This window comes from Akebia trifoliata, chromosome 2 (genome assembly GCF_017979445.1).
Source record: "Akebia trifoliata isolate Shusen 1 chromosome 2, ASM1797944v1, whole genome shotgun sequence".
Lineage (NCBI taxonomy): Eukaryota > Viridiplantae > Streptophyta > Magnoliopsida > Ranunculales > Lardizabalaceae > Akebia > Akebia trifoliata.
The window spans coordinates 7,930,290-7,953,388 of record NC_141376.1 but is presented as its reverse complement, the minus strand read 5'-3'; the positions used below and the strand labels follow the sequence as shown (position 1 = coordinate 7,953,388).

The 23,099-nt window shown below is 34.7% G+C and overlaps 3 protein-coding genes across 6 annotated transcripts; 2 read left to right on the top strand and 1 right to left on the bottom strand.

Annotated features, from left to right (window-relative positions):
* Positions 1-5,464: 5,464 nt before the first annotated feature.
* Positions 5,465-9,472, top strand: LOC147409282 (putative protein phosphatase 2C 63). Its single transcript, XM_086427177.1, has 4 exons — positions 5,465-5,891; positions 5,992-6,365; positions 8,299-8,535; positions 8,780-9,472. The coding sequence occupies exons 1-4, from the start codon at positions 5,636-5,638 to the stop codon at positions 9,050-9,052; spliced, it is 1,140 nt and encodes a 379-aa protein (XP_086283303.1). The 5' UTR covers positions 5,465-5,635; the 3' UTR covers positions 9,053-9,472.
* Positions 9,473-11,073: 1,601 nt separating this feature from the next.
* Positions 11,074-18,486, top strand: SSN2 (zinc finger SWIM domain protein). 4 transcript variants are annotated; one of them, XM_086427186.1, is made up of 7 exons: positions 11,074-11,109; positions 11,186-11,232; positions 11,346-11,390; positions 11,493-11,598; positions 11,684-11,791; positions 11,917-12,063; positions 12,918-13,056. In XM_086427186.1, the coding sequence occupies exons 1-6, from the start codon at positions 11,089-11,091 to the stop codon at positions 12,016-12,018; spliced, it is 429 nt and encodes a 142-aa protein (XP_086283312.1). In that variant the 5' UTR covers positions 11,074-11,088; the 3' UTR covers positions 12,019-12,063; positions 12,918-13,056. The 4 variants fall into 4 exon arrangements, with proteins under 4 accessions (XP_086283312.1, XP_086283317.1, XP_086283315.1 ...); XM_086427181.1 differs by lacking the exons at positions 11,074-11,109; positions 11,186-11,232; positions 11,346-11,390; positions 11,493-11,598; positions 11,684-11,791 and adding exons at positions 15,026-15,083; positions 16,689-16,757; positions 16,838-16,933; positions 17,598-17,687; positions 17,979-18,486 and having other exon boundaries at positions 11,923-12,063; positions 12,918-13,066; XM_086427191.1 differs by lacking the exon at positions 11,346-11,390.
* A 704-nt stretch (positions 18,487-19,190) lies between these two features.
* Positions 19,191-20,311, bottom strand: LOC147409280 (cytochrome B5-like). The gene is made up of 2 exons (XM_086427195.1): positions 20,155-20,311; positions 19,191-19,810 (listed from the first exon to the last, which is right to left on the bottom strand). Exons 1-2 carry the CDS (start codon positions 20,281-20,283, stop codon positions 19,454-19,456), a joined length of 486 nt encoding a protein of 161 aa, XP_086283321.1. The 5' UTR covers positions 20,284-20,311; the 3' UTR covers positions 19,191-19,453.
* Between the last annotated feature and the right edge of the window lie 2,788 nt (positions 20,312-23,099).

Genomic DNA, 23,099 nt, shown 5'->3' with positions numbered 1-23,099 from the left:
CCGATAAGTTATCAAATTAGATCCATATTGAAACCCAAATCTTCGATCCAAATCCAAAGTTATTTGATCCAATCCGTTGTCAACTCTACGAGTAAAGCTTATTTGTATTTGTACCCAAGATATAGAATCATGGAAGTCTTTTTTTCTTTAATTTTCTTTACCTAACCCAGCAATATATATGATAAAAAGACTTTACATTAATATATTATTAAAAATATACAAAATAAGACTTTGTCTCCATTGGAGATAACACATTGCAGTCAAGGAAGTCTTATTCTCCCTCATGAAAGGAAATAATCTAATGAAGTGTTTTAATTGCATTCTTTACTCTCGATGTTCAAACTAGATAAAATATTACCATTTATCCATTATTATACAACATACACTAACCTAACGACGACTTTTTGCATCGATTGCCAATCTAAAGCAACCCTCCTCCTTTATTCAGACTTGGGTTTAGCTTTTTTTATTTTTTTTTTGAGTGGAAAATTAAGCAGGGTTTAGGCAAACCCCCAATCAGAAAAGGCCACACGGCTTACAATCTCACGTAAGGATGCCCATAAGCAGTTTTTGTAACAATCTCTTTTAGCTCATTAGTGGAATCATCAAACAACGCCAAAATTGTTGCAAAAGGATTAGATTGGATGAGATTTCGTGTGAATAACGTAACGGCACATGTTTATGTTGAGAATAATGTTTTTCATAGCTTTGTACAATGGTTGCCTCCTCATGAGTTACGTGTATACAAGGCCTCGTTTAGTGAATTTATCTATTTCAAAAGTGATTGCTAACTACTTCAATGTGTTTCACTCAATTCAACAAGAAAAAATCGAAGAAGAAAAAAAATCCAACATGAATACATATTAGTTTCAAAATATTATTGCATTTAAACCCTTTCTTGCATTTTTTTTTCTTTTACCTCAGAGTTAAGAATAATGCTGAAATGACCTCAAGATTGTACCTCATATCACACATCCTGACATGAAAGTGAGTAGGAACGATAAATGTTTTTCATCGAGATACAAGTCAAAAAGCATCTATGATTTCTACACACTTTTCACGTCAGGATGTGTGATATGAGATCACTCTAGCACGACTCTAAAGTTAAAGATGGTAACATTTGACAATATTTTTTGTGCTTCAGTTAGTTTTTTAATAGTATATTTGCAAATTTTGAATCATAATTTATGGTGCAAGAAGCAATTTTAAACTAGGAGAAGTATTTGTCTTGTTCAATTGTAAACGCGTTAAATAATCGACTTAGACGACAAATCATTCAAGTTGCGTTAATTGATTACTAGCCCTACAATCCAACAAAATTGGAATCTTGTTTGTATATAAAACTAAGCTAATAGTAACTATAACTCTTATTTATAAACTAAAACTAACAATCTTATCGAACAAATCACTTCAAGCACTCGAATCAAGTTGAATTTAATTTTAGTATCTTGAGGTGCAACTAATCTTTCCAAGAAATTCTTTTATTGATTCCGCGTGACAAATCTAGAGATGAAACCAAGAGTTTTCTAATTAATCTTTTAATTTAAATTTAATTATAGATTAGTGATGTTAACATCCAATAATTAGAATTTTATTAATACTACTTTCTCATCTTTTTGAAAATTAGGCAAAAATTTGGATGTTTGCGTTTGTCATTCTCCACTTTCAACCATTTCAGAGACTTTTTCGATACAGTAATACCTAATTTAGGTCAAATTAACGTCCACATAAAGGACCGTTATAACTGTTTTGACGGTAGTTAACGGTTAACCGAAACTAATATGATACAGTTACAAGAAAGTTGCCGTTATAACTCCGTTATTGAGGTTATTATGAGGTTTTGAATTTTTAAATAATCGAAGGCCCACTTCATTACGTAATTTACCAAATAGTGAGTTGGCGGTTTCTCATTTTTGAAATCGTTGGAATTGTAGACTTTGAAGTTTGTCTTATAAGAGAGAAAACGATGAAGTAATGGATCACAGTTCGAACCCGATCCAGATTCTCTATGTCTGAATAATCAAAGTTTTGAAATTTGTTGTCCCAAGATAAGGACAGAAGGAAATCATATTTACGATGAAGCCCCTCCTTTGGATTTACCTAAACGTTAATGAATGAATCTTTGCTGATTCTCGAAGGAGATATTTTCCCCCAATAAAACAAGGGTTATGATATCACCACACCATTTTTAATATGATTATACCCCAAACTTAACACCATTGTATTTCAAAGTTACGGTATAGCTTTTACCATTGGTCTTCTATGTGAGACCAGGGGTGGAACCAGGATTTTCTTGTAGTGGGGGCAAATTATGATTAGTTGTATAATTGAAGATCTCGAATGGAAGGAGGTGAGGTTGTGGGGGTAAAAATTGGAGGGAGATGAGGGGGTGGGGGCAAATGGGGAGAGAGGTGAGGGAGTGAGGACAAATGGGACATGTAATTAATTGAAAATATAAGGGTGTCTCAAAGTTTTGTGGGGGCAATTGCCCCCTCCCACCAACTTCTTACTAATTCCGTCCCTGTGTGAGACCAAGGTAAAATGATTGAATTACCCTCATTTAAGGGTAGAGTTAATAAGAAGTCAGTGGGAGCAATTGATTCACCACATGTTTTTGTTTTAGTCTTAAATTCAGATCAAAGAATAAGATTTTGATTCTAAGGCTATAGTCTTAAGGTAAGAAGGTCTAGCTTGACGTCTAAGGTCATGGTCTTAGAGTCAACTCTATAATGTGTCTTCTACTCATTTGTTATAATTAAGATTGATGATTCAATATTCTTAATTTATATATGAGATTTTTAGTTTTAGATAAAAAAATTTAATAATATATAGAGGAATAATTTCATGTTTCAGTTTAGGAGAAAAATATTGATAAAATGACCATAATACCCTATATAGATAGGATAATTATTAACTCATATCGGAAATTGAGAGGAAAGGTCCTCTTGGTCAATTTATGTGCTTTTTTCTTTCTTTTAAACGTTCAAAGGTCCCACTGACTAACACCATCTCACGTGAAACTTGACACTGTGTTAAATTTTAAAGTAGCCCACTTAATTAAGTGGGTCCCATATTTTGCCAATTTATAAGATTCTATATTCTTGAATCAAAATAGAAATATATTTCTAACATATATTCTTTGAAAGATCCCATGTTAGCCCATTTTGATACGAGATGACCCAATCAAATGCCACGTGGCTCATTATACAACACAATCCGCAGATTAGCCATTGCTAGCCACTAGATTTCAAATATTGTGTGTGGGGGCAATGGATTCAAAAGAGTATGACACGCGGCATTTGGTAGGTATTGGCGGATTGAACTAGCTACTCCATGGGTAGACCAAACTATATTCCGGGTGGATCGGTGTCACCTCTTTCACGTTTCAAAGTTCAAACACTTTGACGCCTCTCAAGTCTCAATTAATGTCTCCCACATCTTTACGTCCAAACCACTCCTAAGACCCAAAAAGGCATTAAAAAAAAGAGGAGTGGGACGGATATCTTTGGTCCTTATTTTCTGTTTTAACATGTAGTTTTTTTTTGGACGGTTGAGATTGCATTATGTTGAAAGAAATAATACTAATACATAAGGCCTTTAGGATTCATGGACTATATATCAAATTTGAAAATAAAAAATAAAAAATTAGAGTTGACCGAAGGGTTTGACTAAATTGATGGTCATTGAACTTCAAAATTTAAATGGTTAGATTTTTCGATTTTGTCGCACTATTTGAATTCTAAACCACTTAAAAGTGTTACACGATTATTAAGGGAGATAAGCAAGGCAGAACTATTAAGGAGTCATTGGGGGGCAATTACCCTCACAAACTTAAAGACCACTCATTAAAATCCAATAGGAATAGATTTTGCCAAGTAAATTAGACAGCCATGGACATTTTGGTGAATATTCGAGATATTGCTACATTTTTCAAATTGATAACAAATACCTCTTGAACTTCTTGTACTCTAAAAGACTAAAAAATAAATAAAAAAGTGTCTAAACACCTCATTTTCAACCTTTATGGTAAATTTGGTTTCTGTTGTCTCCAACTTTAGTTTACCACCTTCAATGATGAATTTTTGATAAAATAAAAATAAAAATTAGAAAAACAATGATTTCTTAAAGACAATGAAAATAATAGATTTAAAGTGTGGTTTCGAATGGTTTAAGAATAATTTATCCTAGTGGTTCAAAAAGTTAAAGATTTTTTAAGAAAATCAAAGACTTTTGACTAGAGGTTGAATACAATGGTGTTAGGTTCATTTACAGTTAATCTTATAATGTAGACCAAGGTCAAGAGAAATATTTACCATTATAACTAGAAGGTATTAGGTGACCTTTACAAACGCTCATGTATCAAAAGGACTTATACGTAATTTAAAATACTAAATAAAGAGTTTTTAATAATACATTATAAAAATAATATTTTTGTAATTATGAAAATTAACCGATATGATTATAAGGTACTAGGTTGCAATTTTCTTGATATTTTATTAAAATGACCTTTATTATATTAAATTTATGGCCCCTCAAATTTTGTTGTCGAACCACTTATACTCTGCCATCTCTCATTATATAATAGTAAGGGGATTGTGTTAACGTTTGGGCACACGTTAAAGTGCTATTAATAGACATTTGGGATATTTTAGTATTAAAAAATTGTTTTGAGGGCATTTCTAATACAAAATTCAATTTCTCATGCATATTTAAAGGCACGCGTTAAAGTGCAATAAATACACCTTGGAAATAAGTATTCGATGACATTTTAGTTTTTAAAAAAATTAAGGGTATTTTTTATATAAAATCCAATTTTCAAACTGTATTTATTGCACTTTAACTCGTCCCTTAAGGCACACATTAAGAAAATCCTTAATATAATCAAGAGTCCTACCAAAATAACATTGAAATGTACATTGTGGGGGACATTTTCTGATGTGGATACGTGCATAACCATAGACACTATCGTCAAGATACATTTATGGATCTAACACACATTCTTGTCAGAAATGTCCTCCATGATGTACATTTTAATGTTACTTCAGTTGTATGTAATCTTAAAGTCCTTTAATTAATATTTTAAATTACAAATATGCCCATTTGATAGGTGTGCATTTGCACATGTCGCCATGTTAGTATGTCATCAATTTGAAAAACAATGGTATCTCAAATATTAATCTTTGCGGTGCTCCGCACATCGACTGTCTTCTACACTTCAAAATGATCATCATCAACCGATACTGTCGGACGCTTTTTGCATCCAACACTTTTGGATACTATTATTACCCTTTATGGCAAGAGCAGATGTTCCTTCGAATGAAAGTCTGTACCTTGTCTAAATCGTAACTTCGGCTCACGTTAGTAAACACCGTATAAAATAACAGAATGAAATTTAAATTTAAAAAAGATAGAAAGACAAAAAAAAAAAAAAAAAAAGTAGAAAACCTTCTCACGCGTGGAAAAGAGCAGTCGCACTCGGCTTCCTCTTACGCGGCATAGAAACGACTTCTTCTCCATTTTTCACCAAATTCCCACCTCTTTCTCTCTCTCTCTTCTTCTTCTTCTTCTTCTCTGTCAAAATCCAGAAATCAAAGCTACAAGAGAAAACGAAGTACAGAAGAAGTAGTAAGGAGAAATGTTGCGATCGTGTCTCAGACCGTTGGAGCGGTGTTTTGGTTTTAGAGGGGGAGATGGACTTCTCTGGCATATGGACTTGAAACCACACGCGTCTGGAGATTTCTCAATCGCAGTAGTTCAAGCTAATTCATGTCTTGAAGACCAAAGTCAAGTCTTCACCTCCCCTTCTGCCACCTACATCGGTGTCTACGATGGCCATGGCGGACCTGAAGCATCTCGTTTCATCAACAACCATCTCTTCCCCAACCTTCACAGTAAATTTATTGATTTCCCACTATTTACGAACCCTAATTTTTATTCCCATTTTTTTTCTCATTTTTTAAATATCTTTATTTGTTTTATTTTTTATTGTAGAATTGTCTTCGGAACAAGGGGGATTGTCTGCAGATGTTATAAAGAAAGCGTTTGATGCAACAGAGGAGGAATTCTTGCGATTGGTGAAGCGGTCGTGGCCAGCTCGGCCTCAGATTGCTTCTGTGGGATCGTGTTGTTTGGTTGGAGCGATTTCGGATGGAGTCTTATATGTGGCGAATCTTGGAGACTCAAGGGCTGTTCTTGGAAGGCGAGGTTCGGAAGGAAGGTGGAAACCAGTGGTGGCTGAGAGGTTATCGACTGATCATAACGTTGCGGTTGAAGAAGTGAGAAAGGAAGTTGAGGCGCTTCATCCTGATGATGCGCATATTGTGGTGTACACTCGTGGAGTTTGGCGGATAAAGGGCATAATTCAGGTATAAATTGCTTATTTTGTTCAATTAGTCGTGTTTGTTTATGGGTTTGTTGTAATTAGTGTAAAAACCTGTTCTTTTTAGAGTTAATAAGATATGATTCTAATTTCTGATTGAGTAAAATGTTGTTAGAAAGGAGTTGAGAGTGTGGGTTCATGTCTTGCTTGCCAAAAAAATTCTTGGAGAAAAATCAGTTAATTAAGTTTTAATTAAATTTGGGTTATGGGTGTTTTGTCCCTGTTAGTTCTGCTTCTGTGATTGCAAAGGTGTTTTTTTTTTTTTTTTTCTGCTTCTACTTCTTCTTGTAATAGCTTCTCAGAATTTTTATGGCTATATCTGTTGTCAGTATGTATTATCTTGAAGTTTTGTGATTTTTACAAGCACTTCAGGGTTTGAATGTTTAGCTATAATCTGGATTGTTTCTCATACGAGGATTACTTCTCATTTTATTATTGGAAACTAAATCCCAACAACTAAATTGCTGTATATAGTTTGATTGCAGAATTGTGTGTGGTCTAGTCTTTATAATTCCTTTTGTTTGTGCTAGATATATGTTAATGCAGATAATGGTTGGAATTTTGGTTTTCCTGTTGTCTAAAACATTTCGCTATTTCAATTTTTCTCCCATTAGAACTCTACAACCATTGTCTGTCTCCTAATGGTATCTTGAGTTTGCTTCAAATTTTTGGGCATTTTAATTTGGAGTAATAGGTGCGAAAAAAATCCCAAATTTGTGTTCAGTGGCGAATTCTATGATGGGTTTGATAACAAAAACTGGTTTAATGATCAAATTATAGTGGTGACTATTAACCCTTTACCCTTCTCTTTTGTTATGGCATGTACTTGATAGCTCAATTTATTTCCCAGCATAGATGTTTAGCTGAATGTGATGTAGGTTATAGTCCATCAAACCATATGTTTACTGATGGGCAGAGACTTATGTGAGCAGACTTTGTTTGATTATGACTTGAAGATTTGGAGAACTTATGGGGATTCAGAAATGTACATACGTGACTATACTGTGAAACAAGTGTTAGATTACGTAATGCTCTACGGCAAAAAAGTTGAATGTTTTTGTTTCGGTTATATTTGGGAGACTTCGAATATTTCAATCCTGTCGTTCTTTTCTGCCTTGTCTTTTGCAGCTTTTCCTGCCAAATATTTATTAATAATTTGTAATCAAGTATTACTTTTTGTTGAACAACTGCTCCAATTGTAACACAAACGTGTTGATTTGGTGTCTGCCCTTGTGTTAACACGCTAAGGTTAGCCAAAAAAAAAAGGAAAATTATTTTAATGTTAAAGAATAATAGAATAACTTTTAAACTATTATTTTATAAAATTGGAATACATAGTTATTACTTCTTAAAAGCGAAGATAGTGGCCAAACCATTCTCTTGCAATTCATGGAGTCAGGAAGCTTGAAAGAGTCTGTGGTTCTAGATTTGTTTGGAGATTCTTTATCAAGCATAACATTCTTTTCATTTTGTTATGCACTTTGCCTTTATCTATGTCTTTTGTTTTCTTTTGGATCAATAGGAAATTTTGATCTTCCGCTATCCTCTCTCGAGTCCATTTCATCTGCCCTTTCTACATCATTATCCTTTTTGGGCTACAGCTTTACCTTTTTTTAACAATCACATGTTCTGCATCTTCAACCACACTATCTTGCAGTAAAGTGAGCAAGGTAGGATGAATTCAATACATGAGATGTACATGAAGACTTTAAAAAAGCATAATTCTCTTAACTACTTGCAATAAGTTTCATTTCTATTTTCATTTCAGCATTCACTTTATCATGGATATAGGATGCTTCATACTATATATATTCCTCTTTTTAGTTGCCACCTTTTCTCTTGATGTTTATTTACTCATCCCTAGTTTAATAAAACTTGGTGACAGATGTGATCTAAATCTTTAAAACCGACTCTTTTAGGTGTCGAGATCTATTGGAGATATCTATCTGAAGAAACCCGAGTTCAATAGAGATCCGCTTTTCCAGCAATTTGGCTCTCCCGTTCCTCTGAAACGAGCTGTGATGACAGCAGAGCCCTCGATCCAGATGAGAAAGCTAAGGCCAAATGACTTATTCTTGATATTTGCATCTGATGGGCTCTGGGAGCAACTCACCGATGAAGCAGCAGTAGAAATCGTCTTCAAAAACCCTAGAGCAGTAAGCACCCATCTCTGTCCATAATTGTTATTGAGATCTTCTATTCCCACACCAATTTTTACTAATGCGGCCCCAAGATGCTAGTTCTTTGGTGATTTACATATGAATTGGGGTGGTGTTGACACTCGCCCTTGTTATTAGTCAACATTTTCAATCACTTTTCATCCCTTGAAAATGCTTTTTCATGGGCTTGAACACCGTCTTATGATACTGATATATTATTCCCTGAATTATATGTTATTAGGGTATAGCGAAGCGATTGGTGAGAGCTGCCCTTCAAGAGGCCGCGAAGAAGAGAGAGATGAGATATGACGACATTAAAAAAATTGAGAAGGGGATTCGGCGCCATTTCCACGATGACATCACAGTGATCGTGATCTATCTCGATAAACATCAAGGGTCCCACAATGGTAGAACCAAGGAGTATAGCACTGTTGACTGCACTAGTGCCCCGGTTGACATTTTCTCTCTCAACACAGACGAAGCGGAGGACCACCCACTTCACTCTGTAACCTGAACAAACCATTCACCAAAGAGTTTAATACAAACTGACTGCCTTGTGAATACAATCAGTAATAAGTACCTAAAGGTATAATATATGTAGGAAGGTGTGTGAAATGTGGGATTTTGAGATGGTTTCGAATAAATATTAGGTGTGACGGTGTACATAATGGAGTCGCGGGAGGATGTTAGATCCAAGCTGTTGTCGACTTCATAACTCAAGCTCGGCCGCATTCTCCTTTCCCGTTCTCTTTGATTTTTGGTAGCATTGCCGAAAAACAGTTTATGTTTTGGTTGATACTTTGAGGGGGAAAAGTTGGGGATTATTATTTTATTTGTTAAACCACATTTTGTTTTTATGGATTTTAACTATGGGACCCTTTATTTGGTTCCTTGCAAGCTTTGGATAGGGGAGCTCCTTGTTAGCAATTCGGAATATGGCAAAAATTCAATTCGTTTGAAATTCAAGTTCTATTCCATTTTGGATTGCAAAAGTCAGGGGGCTTGTTAGCAATTCGGACTTTATGACCCATCAGATGCTTCATATTTTTTTTCTTCTTATAATAACCCACTTAACAAAATTAAATTACTTTCAATGATGCAGGATGACTTCCTTTTGAAAATTACTTAAAAGGAACCTGAAGGAAGGATTTCTTTCTCATTAGGCCATAAATTTTAGGGCTTTTCGTAATAATCCCTTTAGTAAAAAAATTTTAAAATTTTCTCTTCTTAATAGGCCTCAACCTCATCTATGATATAATATTTTTGAAATATCAAAATTATCCTAAAATTTAATTAATTAATCTCTTATATAACTTATTTTCTTAAAATTAATTTTATTTTATTTAATTCATCTAACACTCAATCAATAAATTTTACATCCCCATTCTCTCAATTAAATAATATTCATTTCACTGTACCTAACACTCAACCCAAATGGGTTGAAGGATCCAACTTATTTGAGGCACGAATGACCTATTTAAACTTCCTTCCATAAATGTTTTTCCACCACCCTTAATTAATACACACCTTCTCTTACAAATTTCAAATCATTCTACCACTTCTCATTATTTCATCTAATTCTATGTTTAAAAATAACCTCTAAATTCTTATAAAATCCCTTCATTCTTAATACAAAGGACCCAATGAAAAAATACCCCCACTCACAACTCTCTCCACTCTTAACACTCTTTCAACCCATAATTATCTTTAAAATCACTCACAACTCTTTTTACCCTAATTTACCACTCACTCTCAACCCTCTACTCATTCTCAAGTAAATTAAGACAAGTCAAAGAAGGCTCATCCTTCGAAAACCAAAGAAGGTTAATTTAAGAATAATGTAGGACATAAACTAAAAAGAAGAGAAATACTCTTCTTCTCTCCCTTCACTTCCCTCCAACTTCCCCTCTTCTATTTCTCCCATCTTTCTACACTTATACACACACCACAAAAGGTTTGAGCTATCGATGGGCCCCTTTCTTAATAAGGAGGCCCTTAATGATTTAAACCCATATCAAAGTCTCTTACACTCAAAGGCATAAATTGAATCTTTCCAACTTTTATTTTTTTATTTCAAATTAATCGAATCCGAGATTATCATTAATGGTGGAGAGAGTAAGGTGTCTAACACCTTCCCTACTCCCTAATATGGACCCCCTTATATAGATCCAAGGTAGATCAATGGATCTTATTCGTACGAGAGTCACTAACAAAGAAAAATGATTTTTCAATAATATTTTCCAGGTGACTATTCATACCCTTTTTTCAAAAAGAATGGTGGCAATTCTAAAATTTAAAATGAAAGAGATATTCAAAAATAAAAATCTCATGTCCACAAGATTTCAGAATCTAATTACGAGCCAAAATCAGATTCTAAAATCCAAACCGAACGCCCACAAACATTTGGGATGGGATCCAGTTCACCCCCAATCAGACTCAATGTGATGACCGATTCACAATAAAAACTCGTTTGAGGCACTTCGACTCATTTCCGATTCGAATAGAAATTTGTTGGCTCAAGACATTGCCCATTTCTTTGAGGCCAAAACAATGGGAAGCATCAAACATTTGGTTGTCTCTCACTCTATCTGTGATTCTAATAAAACCCTAAATATTTATCTCTAATAGTTTGAATGTCTGCAAGCAGCTTAGTTGCAGAAGCAGTGTGGAGGGACATCAGATCGACTGGTTCAGGTCCAGATCTTATCTCCATTTCTCTATTTTTTAATTCTCACTACCTCATTATGAAATCTTCACTTTGTTTCGTTTTTATTCTTGTGGATCGCAAAAACCAATTCGATTAACAAACACTCAATTTGGATTGAAACAGTGACAGACGATCAACTCTCGATGTTAGTGTTTCTTTCTTTCCAATTTTTTTTTTTTTAAATTATTTCCACTTTAGATTAAAAAGAAAGAACGATTTCTGAGTAGAAATTTCAGCTTTAATCCAGCTTGAATTTCTTGTTTGGGAAGAACTTTGAACGTGCAACTAGGATTGTAGATCAAAGAGGTGTCAAGAGAATTTCTGGAGAACCTAGTGGACGTTGTGTTTTCCAGGTTAATGCATATGTTCACTTTCATCTAATTTCCACTTCTCACCTTTAGAAAAAAAAAACCCTTTAATCAACTTTTGGAATGTTAGGTGGTTGGAGAATCTAAGAGAAGGGAGGAGTATTTCTGTTTTGCCGAACATTATTGTGCGTGCTATTCATTCTTCTATGACATTGTCAGCAGAGGAGAACAGCTTTGTGTAGGTTTTCTCTATCTCTTGCCCATTATTATAGTCATATATATGCTAGTCTCTGATGTTCTTAGGAAGTCCATCTATTTCTATTAAGAATTTTAATTTTTTTTATAACCCTTTATCCTTTTCAGTGTAAACATCAATTAGCGGCACGACTTGCTGTTTCAGTAGGAGCTTGTGTGGAAGTCAAGGTGTCCAACGAACAGCTAGCATTACTGCTTTCTAAAATTTGACAGCTTTAAAAAGAGAAGCTGTAATCTGTATTTCGAATTAAAGAGGTATCAAACTATCATTTGAGCAAATCATAACTGAATATGTTTGTCAATTGTGTAACATTTGTATAAAAATTCCTTTCAGCTTTCCTAGAGCTATTGTGTTGGGAATCAAGATCAAGTTTTTTTTGGTGTGTGTGCGTGTGCATGGGTGTGCTCGTGTGTGTGTAAACCAGATTGGGATTTTTTTTTTCAAAAATTGACCACCTGTGGAAGTTCATGATCCAGGGATCTTTAACTTAGTGTAGCTCACGTGCTATCTGGGGCGTATATATTAGTAATTGTAATTGTAATATATTAGAATTTCTCACTGTTTAATGTTTATATTTTTTGAGTTGGGATCTTACATTGTAAAATAGTTGATTGCCAATATAAATAGGGTGTGAATGAAAACTTAGACAACAAGTTCTAATAATCATGCTGTTATTAATTTGGATACTAAATGGAATGAAAAATATGTACCATGGTATAATTGGTACTCTAGTAGAGTCGTTAGAGACCAAGCCTCTAACATACCCACTTCTAAAGAAAAAGATTGAAATGGGGAGCCAGCTGTCCCACGCTCTTTGGATTCACTTACCATCCAAAATTTTGTTATAAAACCAATCTCTTCCTACTGTTTTTTTTTTTTTTTTTGTGTTGAGATAGATAAGCCTGTTTTTAAGGAATTCAGTAACACGGTGTTGGCAGGATTCGAACCCAGGTCTTTGGTATCATCACCCAAAGACTTTACCAACTAATAGGCACCTGTTCTTCCTACTGTTTTGGTAGCATGCACTGGTTAATTTTGATTTTGAAGATATGGACCAATACCTACCTAAAAAACAAAGAATTGATCCCTATTCTTCGTGGATTTACAGATGAAGTATGTGAAGCCTATGAGCTTGTTCCATGATTTGCTAAAGAAAAATGCACCAGAAAAAGGGCGTTTGCTTGGATTAGATGTTGGGAATAAATATATTGGACTAGCTGTTTCAGATATTCATAATAAAATTGCATCACCTCTAAGGTATGAAACTTTTAGCACCTTCGATGTGTATACTTGATCAAATTAGTTAATGGAAATCTTCTTATTTAGGGATTCCACAATTTAATTTGTAATGGCCGCTTTTGTATTGAATAAACTTAAATGCACTATTAACTGAAAATTTGTGTGGCAGACCGGCAGCTTTATACGTTGTATTTGATACATAGTCATTGACATGTATTTTTCAGTGGTTATTTAAAAACATCTTGCAGGCTACAACTTTAGATAAGTAGTTTGATTAAGACGTCAATGAAAATCTTACAGGTGAAGATCAGCTGGAAAAGAAAAGCCATCGGACCTAGTAGCTTCCCTCCTCATTATGTCCCACATAGCTGGGTCAGAACTTAGTAACTATCAAATTAGTTGCTAGACAAGCCCTGGTTAATATAATCAACAGCTATTGGAGTAAAAATGCTCATACATTTCTTCAATGTTATTGTTTTGAGCACAATTTGATTGAGGATCCCCAGAGAAGCCTTGAACTCCGCAAGGAAAAAAGGACTCTGATCAATAAGCATTTGGAAACCTACCAAAGGTTGACCTGAAGAATTGTGAATGACTCCTGCAATACAACAAACATGATCTTCAATTGAATTCACTATTCAGGGTCCACCAGCCACTAGCTAGTCAGAACTCGCAACCACTTGCTCCATTTCCAAGTCTTAGCTTTGAGTAGGAAGGCCCCAAAAATCAAAAATTTCCCTTGTGGCTTGCTTTTAATTTCAGCATCTAGATTTTTACACTTAGGATCTGATTTCTATCTAGATAGTCTTAGAACTTGAGCCATCCAAATAGTGTAGCCATGCCTCACAATCTTATGGGAGAAACAAGTCAAAGGCCACCAAGATACTTGGCCCCTGGCCTGAACTACATTCCAAGCTGTCAAAAAAGTTCCCCCCCCCCCCCCCCCCCCCCCCAAACAATTGTATTTGGCTCTCTCATAATCACTAACTCTTCTCTTCAATTAACACCATAATGAAGATTATTTCCGATTCCTGTTTAAACAGGGGAGTGAATTGTAGGTATTTACCAATAAAAAATCAGGTACTAGATATGATTTCTGAACAAATTAAAAACAGGTTTACCAATAAAATAAAAATAAAAATAGCAAAGATGAAGATAGGTAGGGCTGTAGTACTAGATACTATTTCTGAAGACATGTGAAAATGCATGGGTAGTATTGAATTGCTTTGGCACTTAGAAGACTATAAAGATGTAGAATGAATGAAGAGGAAGTTCTATAGTGCACTCATATACGAGAACAGAGGGATCATACAAAACTATATTATCTATCGGAGCATCAAACAGACTAATCTTGCTATTAAATTATATATAGAGTGTTGTAACAAAAACTAAGACAACAAACAAAGATATCTTAAAACCAATTTGGTGGTTTTATGCCAAGGAGACCAACCATCAGGTTTTTCTTTCTACTTAGACAATGGATGGAGAAGTTTAGGAAAAGATGTATCCCAATATGGTTTTTATTGACTAGGAGAAAATATTTGACGAAGTATAATTTAGTGGGTATCGGAAAAAAAAAAGGAGTCCCAATATATGAGCATAAATTTTTTTTTTGTTATTATACTTATATTAAAAAAAGGAAAAAAAGGATGAGGTGGCCCCCTTACAATACAAGGAAAAAAAAGGGCAAAAAATTTAGAAAACAAAGTCAACAATATCCAAAATGCAAACAAGGAAAACTTATACAGAGCACAACTCATCCCACATAAACACAAAATCCTCGATAAATGCTCCTTGAAAACTTTGCTTCGTTTGCCCCACAAGTAAACAAACCCACCAAAATATCCAAAATCACTTCTTGTCATCACTTCTCCTCCCTTTCTCTTGTTTTATGTTTTGGTTTCCATGTCATTCATATTTTATTTGTGATTTTATGTCATGTATTATGTAATTAGTTAATTGTTAACAATGTTTCAGTGTATTGGTTCGTAAGCAGAGTAATATTGAATTGATGGCCAAAGATTTCCAAACTTTGGTAAGTTCATGTCTCCTATTGGATTATCATTTTTATCTTAGTTCCTTCTACTGTTGGAGAATCATAAGAATGAAATGTTCCTGACTCTGATGATAAATTAGTGTATCAGTAGCCATGCAATTGGTGATATTGAACAATTGAACGTTCCTAAAGTAAAATAACAGTTAGTGATATTGAACAATTGAATGTCCTAAAGTAAAATAACAGTTAGTGATATTGAACAATTGAATATCCTAAAGTAAAATAACAGGATAAAGCTTCTAATTGTTTCATTAGTTGTGATTTTTTTTCTTTTTTGACCTTAACAGGCTAGCCTATAGTGTTGCGTGCAAGTCTTTATCCATATTTTTGTAATAATTTTAAGGGTAAATTACACTTTGACCCCCTGTAGTTTGGCATAATTCCATTTTGACCCCCTAATGTTTTGATAATTGCACTTACCTCCCCTTTCACTGACACTGTTAAAATTCAGATGTTATTTTAACATTTTACCCCCTGCTTTAAATTATTTTTTTATTAAAAAAATAGATTTTAAAACAATAATTAAAATGCCCCAATCTAAGCATTCATTGAACCCATTTTTTCATAGGCAGATTTTTGTTTATAAAAAAAGTTTAACATTTTAAAAAGGGCAAAATGGTCTTTATAAAAGGAATTTGACTGTTAGGTTGACAACAATTTGACAGAAGGGGGTAGGTGAACCCCTTTGATAACTATAAGGGAGGTAAGTGCAATTATCCAAACACAAGGGGGTCAAAATGGAATTATGCAATATTATAGGGGGTTAAAGTGTAATTTACCCTAATTTTAAACAAAGAATATTTCAGTGGAAGCTCACTGTTTATTGAAATATTTTACAGAAATCTTGCATTTTTTTATCCAAAAATTGATTGTCTCCATCAAAATTCATTATTCACTGAAATATTTTGTGAAATGAATTGTGATTTTCACTGAAATATATCCAAAAAGAAACTGTTGGTTGTCCGACCTTGTGTAAATGGAACAATTTCATGGAAATATGTCAAAATTCAATACTATGGAGGCTCGCCCGAGGTGAGGTTCTCATAAAACTCCTTGATGCTTTAAGGAAAGGCTCTTAACCCCCAAAGGCTTACTCTTTACTTAAATAGTATGCCTTTTGCTTTTGGGGACTTGCATACCTTTTTGACACTCTTTGGCTAAGGTGTACCTCTTATGGGGAAGTTGTCATTAGATGATAACTTTCTAATTTTCCATGTTCCTAGTTTTTGTTTCTTCCCTATTATGTGATCTCATATCTCCACTCCTCCTAATATTAGAGTACTTGTTACATTCAAAGTGGTGTTTTTCGTTTGATGGATTAAAAGTAAGATTGTTGGAAAGTATGAAACTGTGGATGTGTTACAAATTAATTTTATTTTGGAATTTGGAATTGGATATTAAACTTTAAATGTGAAATTGTAAATTTTCGTACGTTCTTTTTTTCTCTCTAGATTCTTTCCTTATTTTCCCTAGTTATTTATCTATTTAAAAAATGCATACACTCCTTAATGCTTGGAAACAATGGTGATTCACTGAATTTTCAGTCCCTCCTAAAGTCTGCTCTGTAACTTGCGTACTATGCAGATTTCAGAACTTTCTCTGAGGGGCTTTGTTATTGGATGCACTTTTCATAGACAACGTTGCAGTCCAGATGTGCGTATTCATCTAACGAATTCTCAATTCATTCCCTGAATTTCATCACTGATTACAATCTGCTTCTGCTTCTGGATTAGGCTGCACAAGTGAAGCGTTTTGTTGAGGTCCTTCGCAAAACAGGAAACCTTGAAGGTTTGAGATATACATATTGGGATGAGCGCTTTACATCAAAGGTCAGTACTCTTAATTTTTACGGCGAAATATGAGGTCAAAGTTGCAACATGCCAGCTTGCTATGTGGGTAAAGTCTTTGATTGTTGATGCAGAGCACATGCAAGGTGTTTGGACTCATCATTCCATTTTTTTTCCACCAGTGAGATTTATACCAAAAGAGTTGGATTGGGTGATCATGATTTTGACTTTATTGTTGATTTGATAACACCTAAGGACATTTGCCCACTAATATGGATATGGTAGGCGGATTTGGGCTGGGCTATGATTAGCCCAAGCGTGGATTTAGACCTAATGTGATGTCCTAAGGCTAACCGAGGTGTGGCACATACTGAAATACTTGTTGAGGGCCTTGACTAAATATTTGACTTGGCCATCAATTTCGGATTGCACCTGCACGTATTTCTACTTTAAAGTATCACCTAGGTAATTTACCATATGGGGCTTCAATTCGAACCAAATGCATACTCACTGCAATCCAATCCCTAGTCCAAGTGGACTGGATTCAAAGGCTATTTAGTAGGTCAGACTGGCCCGTGCACCCCACTACTTGGTAATCCTATTTAAGTTCTTTATGGTAGAGCATAGGGACCTCAAATTTCCCCAATTTTATCTGTTAATAGTGTTGCTGGGGATGGAGGATTCTAATTTTAATGGTTGTTCTCAGTGTGTAGAATCACCGTATTTGTCTTTGGATCTACACCCAGTACTGGCCAAGACAATTGTTGACAAATTTGCCGCTGTTGGGATACTCCAGGTAATAATGCTTCTACTTGTTATGTATGTGATCGAGTAGTTACAGACCCAAGTTACTACGTTCATTCTTGGTACTTTCAAACTGATTTAACAAACTAAACTGGCTAATAGTATCATTATGGTTGAGGTAGGTTGCTAAAATTGCAAACTATGTAGATTGAATTATGCAAACTCGAGTTCTGGCTCTGTATCTTAATAGTAACATTAGGTTTGAAGCAAAAAAATAGCAGACTATGTAGATTGAACAAAGACTAGAAGGTCATGTATATCTTTTTGTGCTGATTTTTGCCAGGAGTACCTTGACTACATGCACAGGAATTTGGAATCGGATAAATCCCCACACTGATGTGTTTATGATGGTGCTTAGACGGGTTTCTACTCTAGTATTCATGTTGAAGACTTGACGACATTTAGATAGAATTAAGTGGAGGATCATGATTCTTGCTGCCATTCCCATATAGTTGGTACAAGGCCTACTACGATGATGACGATGACGATGACAATATCTATAATGAAAATATTTGTTGTTGTTGTTAATTCAATTGATCTGCATGGCTGGAAAGAGTTACACTTGATCAATCCATTCATTTTGGTGATTTGAACTGAGTAGTGTTAGCATCCTTCCTTGGTGGGTACTGTAGCAATGTTGCCCCAAGTTCTAAAATGCTGATGGTCCCTGAGATTCAGATTACACATGTCCAATACTCTTGGAATCAGAACCATTTAAATATTATTCCTGGTAGTTTGGTATTTGAACAACATCAAATGTGAAATTGATACATATATCAAGTTTATGCAAATTGAGTCTCTCATTTACTTTTTTGATATATTCTAATACAGGACGAGTATCAGATACTTGATTGGAATTGTCGATCTTGATTTTAGGTCCACCTTTTTTGATACTGGATTCAAAACCATTTTCTATGATCAGGTTTCGATTGTGGCTTTGTCACTGTTGGTACCAGGTTGTCTGGTCAATCGGCGCAAACCTAAATGCTGGAAATTATAACGTGGGGGGAAATTTTTTGGTTTTCACACACCTAGTGATAGCAGGGAGCTTACCAATTTCAGTCTGACACATTTTAGAAAAGAAGCATATAAGCAAAATAACAAGACTACTGGCTTGATTATTACAACTCTTTGTTACTTGTTCTGCCTTCATGCACCATAGGTCTTCATTTCATATATGTTTTACACTCATCTTTGCAAGTACTCCTTTTCAACTCTCATGGTAGATTTATATTTTATTTTAATTTTTGAGGCCTCTCTACCATAGCCCCCATATCTATATATATATATATATATATATATATGTGTGTGTGTGTGTGTGTGTGTGTGTGTGTGTGTGTTGTGTATTTGGTGCCATAATTGATGAGGAATATCTGTGAATCTTATCCTGGTTTATTGTTTGGATTATGATAATATGGTCTTACTTCTAGGATTTTAGATTATTTTTATTCTGTTTTCCAATATCACAGTGTTTTTTTCAGTAGTCACAAAGGAGTGGTATCGAACACAAGTTGTGGTATCCATAGATACAGACTTCAACCAACTTAGCAGGCTGCCACTCTCCATGGCCAATAATACATAAATACATCAAATTTCATGCCTATTGAAATGGACCAAAGCTGATCCAACCAAACCAGTACCTTATTAGATATCAGATCAACAATCCTAGGCTCAACCCTGTTCTAGTGGACTCAATATATCAACCCACGCACAATAATTATTTTCTGGTCGGTTCGTCCATTTACAAACCTTGAAAATCTAATAGCCAGTCTGGGCTGCCTTTGTCATGTATCTATACCCGAAGGAGAGTCCAGCGACCAATAGTGGTACAACAAACTCCATCAATATCATGTATTTGGGCACAATATAATCATCCTTGATCACGAATGCAGTCATCTCTTTGCCCTCAGTTTCTGTGTAAGCAACTTCCTGGGTATCTCCTTGTGGCATTTCTACGCCTTCCAGGACTCCCACCTGGTATTTGAGTAGCAAGCTTTGAGCAGCTTTGCTGTGGCCAATGGCTTCAAAGTCCTTCGTTGCATCCTTTCCAGCTGACTCTACCAACACCTCTCCTCCTCCCGGGTGTTCTTCCATGAACTTGGTCACATTCAACACCTACAAGTAACTCATCAAACCCACATCAAAACTAAACACAACTTAAGTATTTGTTCTGAGTATAAAGGTGCACTTTGTCCCCTAGCATAGTTTGTGTCTTTATGTAACAGTATGATGTCTACATGTGACCGACTATAATATACCATACTCTATGAAAAGAGGGAAGGTGTAAGGAAATATTTGTATTTTTGTCAAATAAAGAGTGAAAGTTGTATGAATTTCTACGGAGTTACTTTAGTCATGAGAAGAGATGATCACAAGTTTAAACAATTGTGTCATATATCTCGAGGAATCACAATTAAAAAAATAAAAAAATAAAAAATAGGAAGAGTGTTCAATATTACCCTGCCATTGATGACAAACCAGCAATCTTTCATGGACTTGTGTTGGGTAACCTGTGAAAGGGTGAAGGTCCTTTGGTCTGCCATTTTTCTTCCTTTGTTAGAGAGTAAGCAAGGGAAAATGTGTTGCATATGACCCGGAGATGGAAATTTATAGGTGTGAGCGTGTCAAGTGTGTAGTAGTGCACTCGTGCTAGCTGCCAGTCTTTGGTTCTTTTGTAATTGGTTTTGAGTTTTAATTTTAATATGGCCTCTCTCCCTAGAAAGTGAGGCATATATGGGATACCTCCCTCGATTTAATAAAATTTTTAAATTGCATCCTAAAATCCTTTAACATTTACCCAATCGAATAAAAAGTTCTCAATCCTTTCCATGCCACACTACTGGAGACACTCTTCCATCAATTCGACCTGAATGCATGCCCCACCCCTTGTAGATAGACCTGCATATGAAGCAGGGCCGGCTCAATACAAATTGAGGCCTAAAGTGAAATCTTAATGTGATGCTTTTTTTATATATTATTTTATTATAAATAATAATATTTATCTATTTATCTTTTCATATTTAGATTCATATTTTCCAGTGAATATATTTATAATTAAAAGAAAAATAATTGCAAATAAACACAATCACTCTAATGGATGATTAAATAAAAATATTAAATGATGGTCAACTCATCTTAATTCATATTATAAGGCGTCAGCCTGATTGGTCAGTTGTAGTTACTAGAATTAAGTGTTGCTCGAATCTAGATCTAATCCAACTCATCTTCAATCTCCATATCAACCCTGATAGGGTAGAATATGACCCATTGAAAGTCTTATTAATCGAACAAACCCAGAAGAGATTGCAATACTTTCACTTGTGTCCGGGTGATATGTTTTTGAGTCAATTCAATTATTTTAGTTGAGGGAGGCATATCAAATATGTTTCATTTTCCAGGGTTTAAGTGAAAAAGAACATTATTTTGAAGGTTTGGTTTATGGTAGAAGTGGAAGGGACGGTGATTGGTTGGGTGGTCACGTGCGAAAGAGAATTTGACATGCGGCTACCAGCACAAATGGGTCAACACCATTGTCCCTACTCCCTAAACCCCAAAGGCCATTTACGAGTTTCTTTTTATTTCAACATTTGTACATTAATACAATGAACATGATGTGTGGACCTGCACTTGTTTTTGTGCCGCATGGCACATTCTTAATTCTTTTATTGTCGTGGTCCATGAATGTTTGGTCAGCTCTTTCACCGTCCAAAATTGGGTTTGATCGATCATTTACAGCCATGAGACTTTTATAGTTTTTATTAGGACTCATGATCTAGACCGGTGTCCCATTATTATAGCAACATATGATGTCTACATGGCACGCTTTGATGGGAGATTAAATACATCGGACTGCACGTCATATGGAAATGGCTTGGTTAAGAGTCCAAAACTTGTCAAATAGACATTGTTTTTTATTTTATAGGAATGGGATACCTTACTTGATGATCCTGATTCTTTCACTAAGGGCTTGAATTGGAAATAGTTTTAAAAAAAAAATGCTTTAACTCAATAGTTAGACTAGCTCTAAGAGCTGACTAAACCTACCTGGCATACAAAATATTTATTAGCCAACTCTTGGGAGAGTAGGGTTCCTATATGAGAATACTAAGATGAAAAATTTTAGTTTCGCTATGTTAGTCAAGTTGGGAGCCTGACTTTGTCAGTCGGATACTTTGATTGGGGTAATGTTTTCCATCTCAGACTTTTACTTTAGTTCCATGAAGCACCATTTTGGACCCATCGATTTTGAGTGTTTAGCCCACCCTTTGGTGACTTCTAGCAAAGATATATTTCTCTTTAAGGTACATTCCATGCGCTTGTTTAATGTTGAATCCAATGATTAAAAAAATATTTGTCCATTGAAATTATTATTGGTGTCCTAGAGAGAGAGGGAGAGAGAGAGAGACAAATATGGAATTGGCAACACTACCCAATTCGTGACTTGTAGGTCAAATAGGGTAACCATCCTATATTCCATGCCCCCTATGAATCATGTATACATCTCCTTTTGTTGGCCTCGAAGATTGTAGATGAAGATGAAGATGGTTGTGATTTCTAGAGCCTATTTGGATACACTTAAAAATATAATTTTTATTTTTATTTTTGATAGTTAAAAAATTTGTTTGGATTCATTTTATAAAACTACTTTCAAAAGTAAAAAAAAATTATTTTCTACTTTCTCTCAAAATTACATTCTTCTTAATTGTTTTTTTATCAAAACAAGATCCTAGTTGTTGGGTTAGAGAGTTTTTTATTTATTTTTCTTTGAATCATCTAGATTGGTAATGAACATCATGCGAGCGAGTAACATGTGGTGTGGGAAGGAGACCAAGTATTGGGTAGTTTTTGAACTCCTTTAGTACAAAACCCCACTTTGTCATGTGCAAAGCATTGTGAATTGGGTTTCTTTTTTTTATTGGATTCTCAAGAAAATTGGAGTAATCTTGCAATTGTTCATGGTCAATGTTGATAAATTTAATGAATTTCATAGATGTACCATAATATCTTTAAATAATCCAGCGGAGGGGATCAAATTAATATGATTTTATCATTATGTGCCATCTTTGTACCAAAACAACTTGAGTAAAATTGGACTTTCAACACTCACGATCTTGAGGTGGATAATGGGATAAACATACAGAAATCCAAGATAAGATCCCACCATCCCAGTAATATTGGGGGACCTACTGGAATTGAAAATTAGGGAAAATTACTTTATAGACAATGAGGATTTTATTTATTTATTTATTTAATTTTTATCAATTACTTATCAGGATATAAATTTCAAATCAATTTTGACAATTTGTGATGGTGAATGACGAATGGAGAATGACTTATTTACCGATTGAAGATTTTTATTTAATGTTTGATCTAAAAGTTCACTTCGCCAAGATCATATAAGAAT

Bases quoted from the DNA above. Each gene is read 5' to 3' on its own strand.
- LOC147409280 (XM_086427195.1), bottom strand. From the start codon at position 20,283: ATGCAACACATTTTCCCTTGCTTACTCTCTAACAAAGGAAGAAAAATG. The intron at 19,811-20,154 runs GTAATATTGAAC...AGTTACTTGTAG, and splicing joins GGTTTGTCATCAATGGCAGG to GTGTTGAATGTGACCAAGTT.
- SSN2 (XM_086427181.1), top strand. From the start codon at position 12,918: ATGAAGTATGTGAAGCCTATGAGCTTGTTCCATGATTTGCTAAAGAAA. The intron at 13,067-15,025 runs GTATGAAACTTT...ACAATGTTTCAG, and splicing joins AAAATTGCATCACCTCTAAG to TGTATTGGTTCGTAAGCAGA. The intron at 17,688-17,978 runs GTAATAATGCTT...GATTTTTGCCAG, and splicing joins CCGCTGTTGGGATACTCCAG to GAGTACCTTGACTACATGCA.
- LOC147409282 (XM_086427177.1), top strand. From the start codon at position 5,636: ATGTTGCGATCGTGTCTCAGACCGTTGGAGCGGTGTTTTGGTTTTAGA. The intron at 5,892-5,991 runs GTAAATTTATTG...TTTTTATTGTAG, and splicing joins TCTCTTCCCCAACCTTCACA to AATTGTCTTCGGAACAAGGG. The intron at 8,536-8,779 runs GTAAGCACCCAT...ATATGTTATTAG, and splicing joins TCTTCAAAAACCCTAGAGCA to GGTATAGCGAAGCGATTGGT.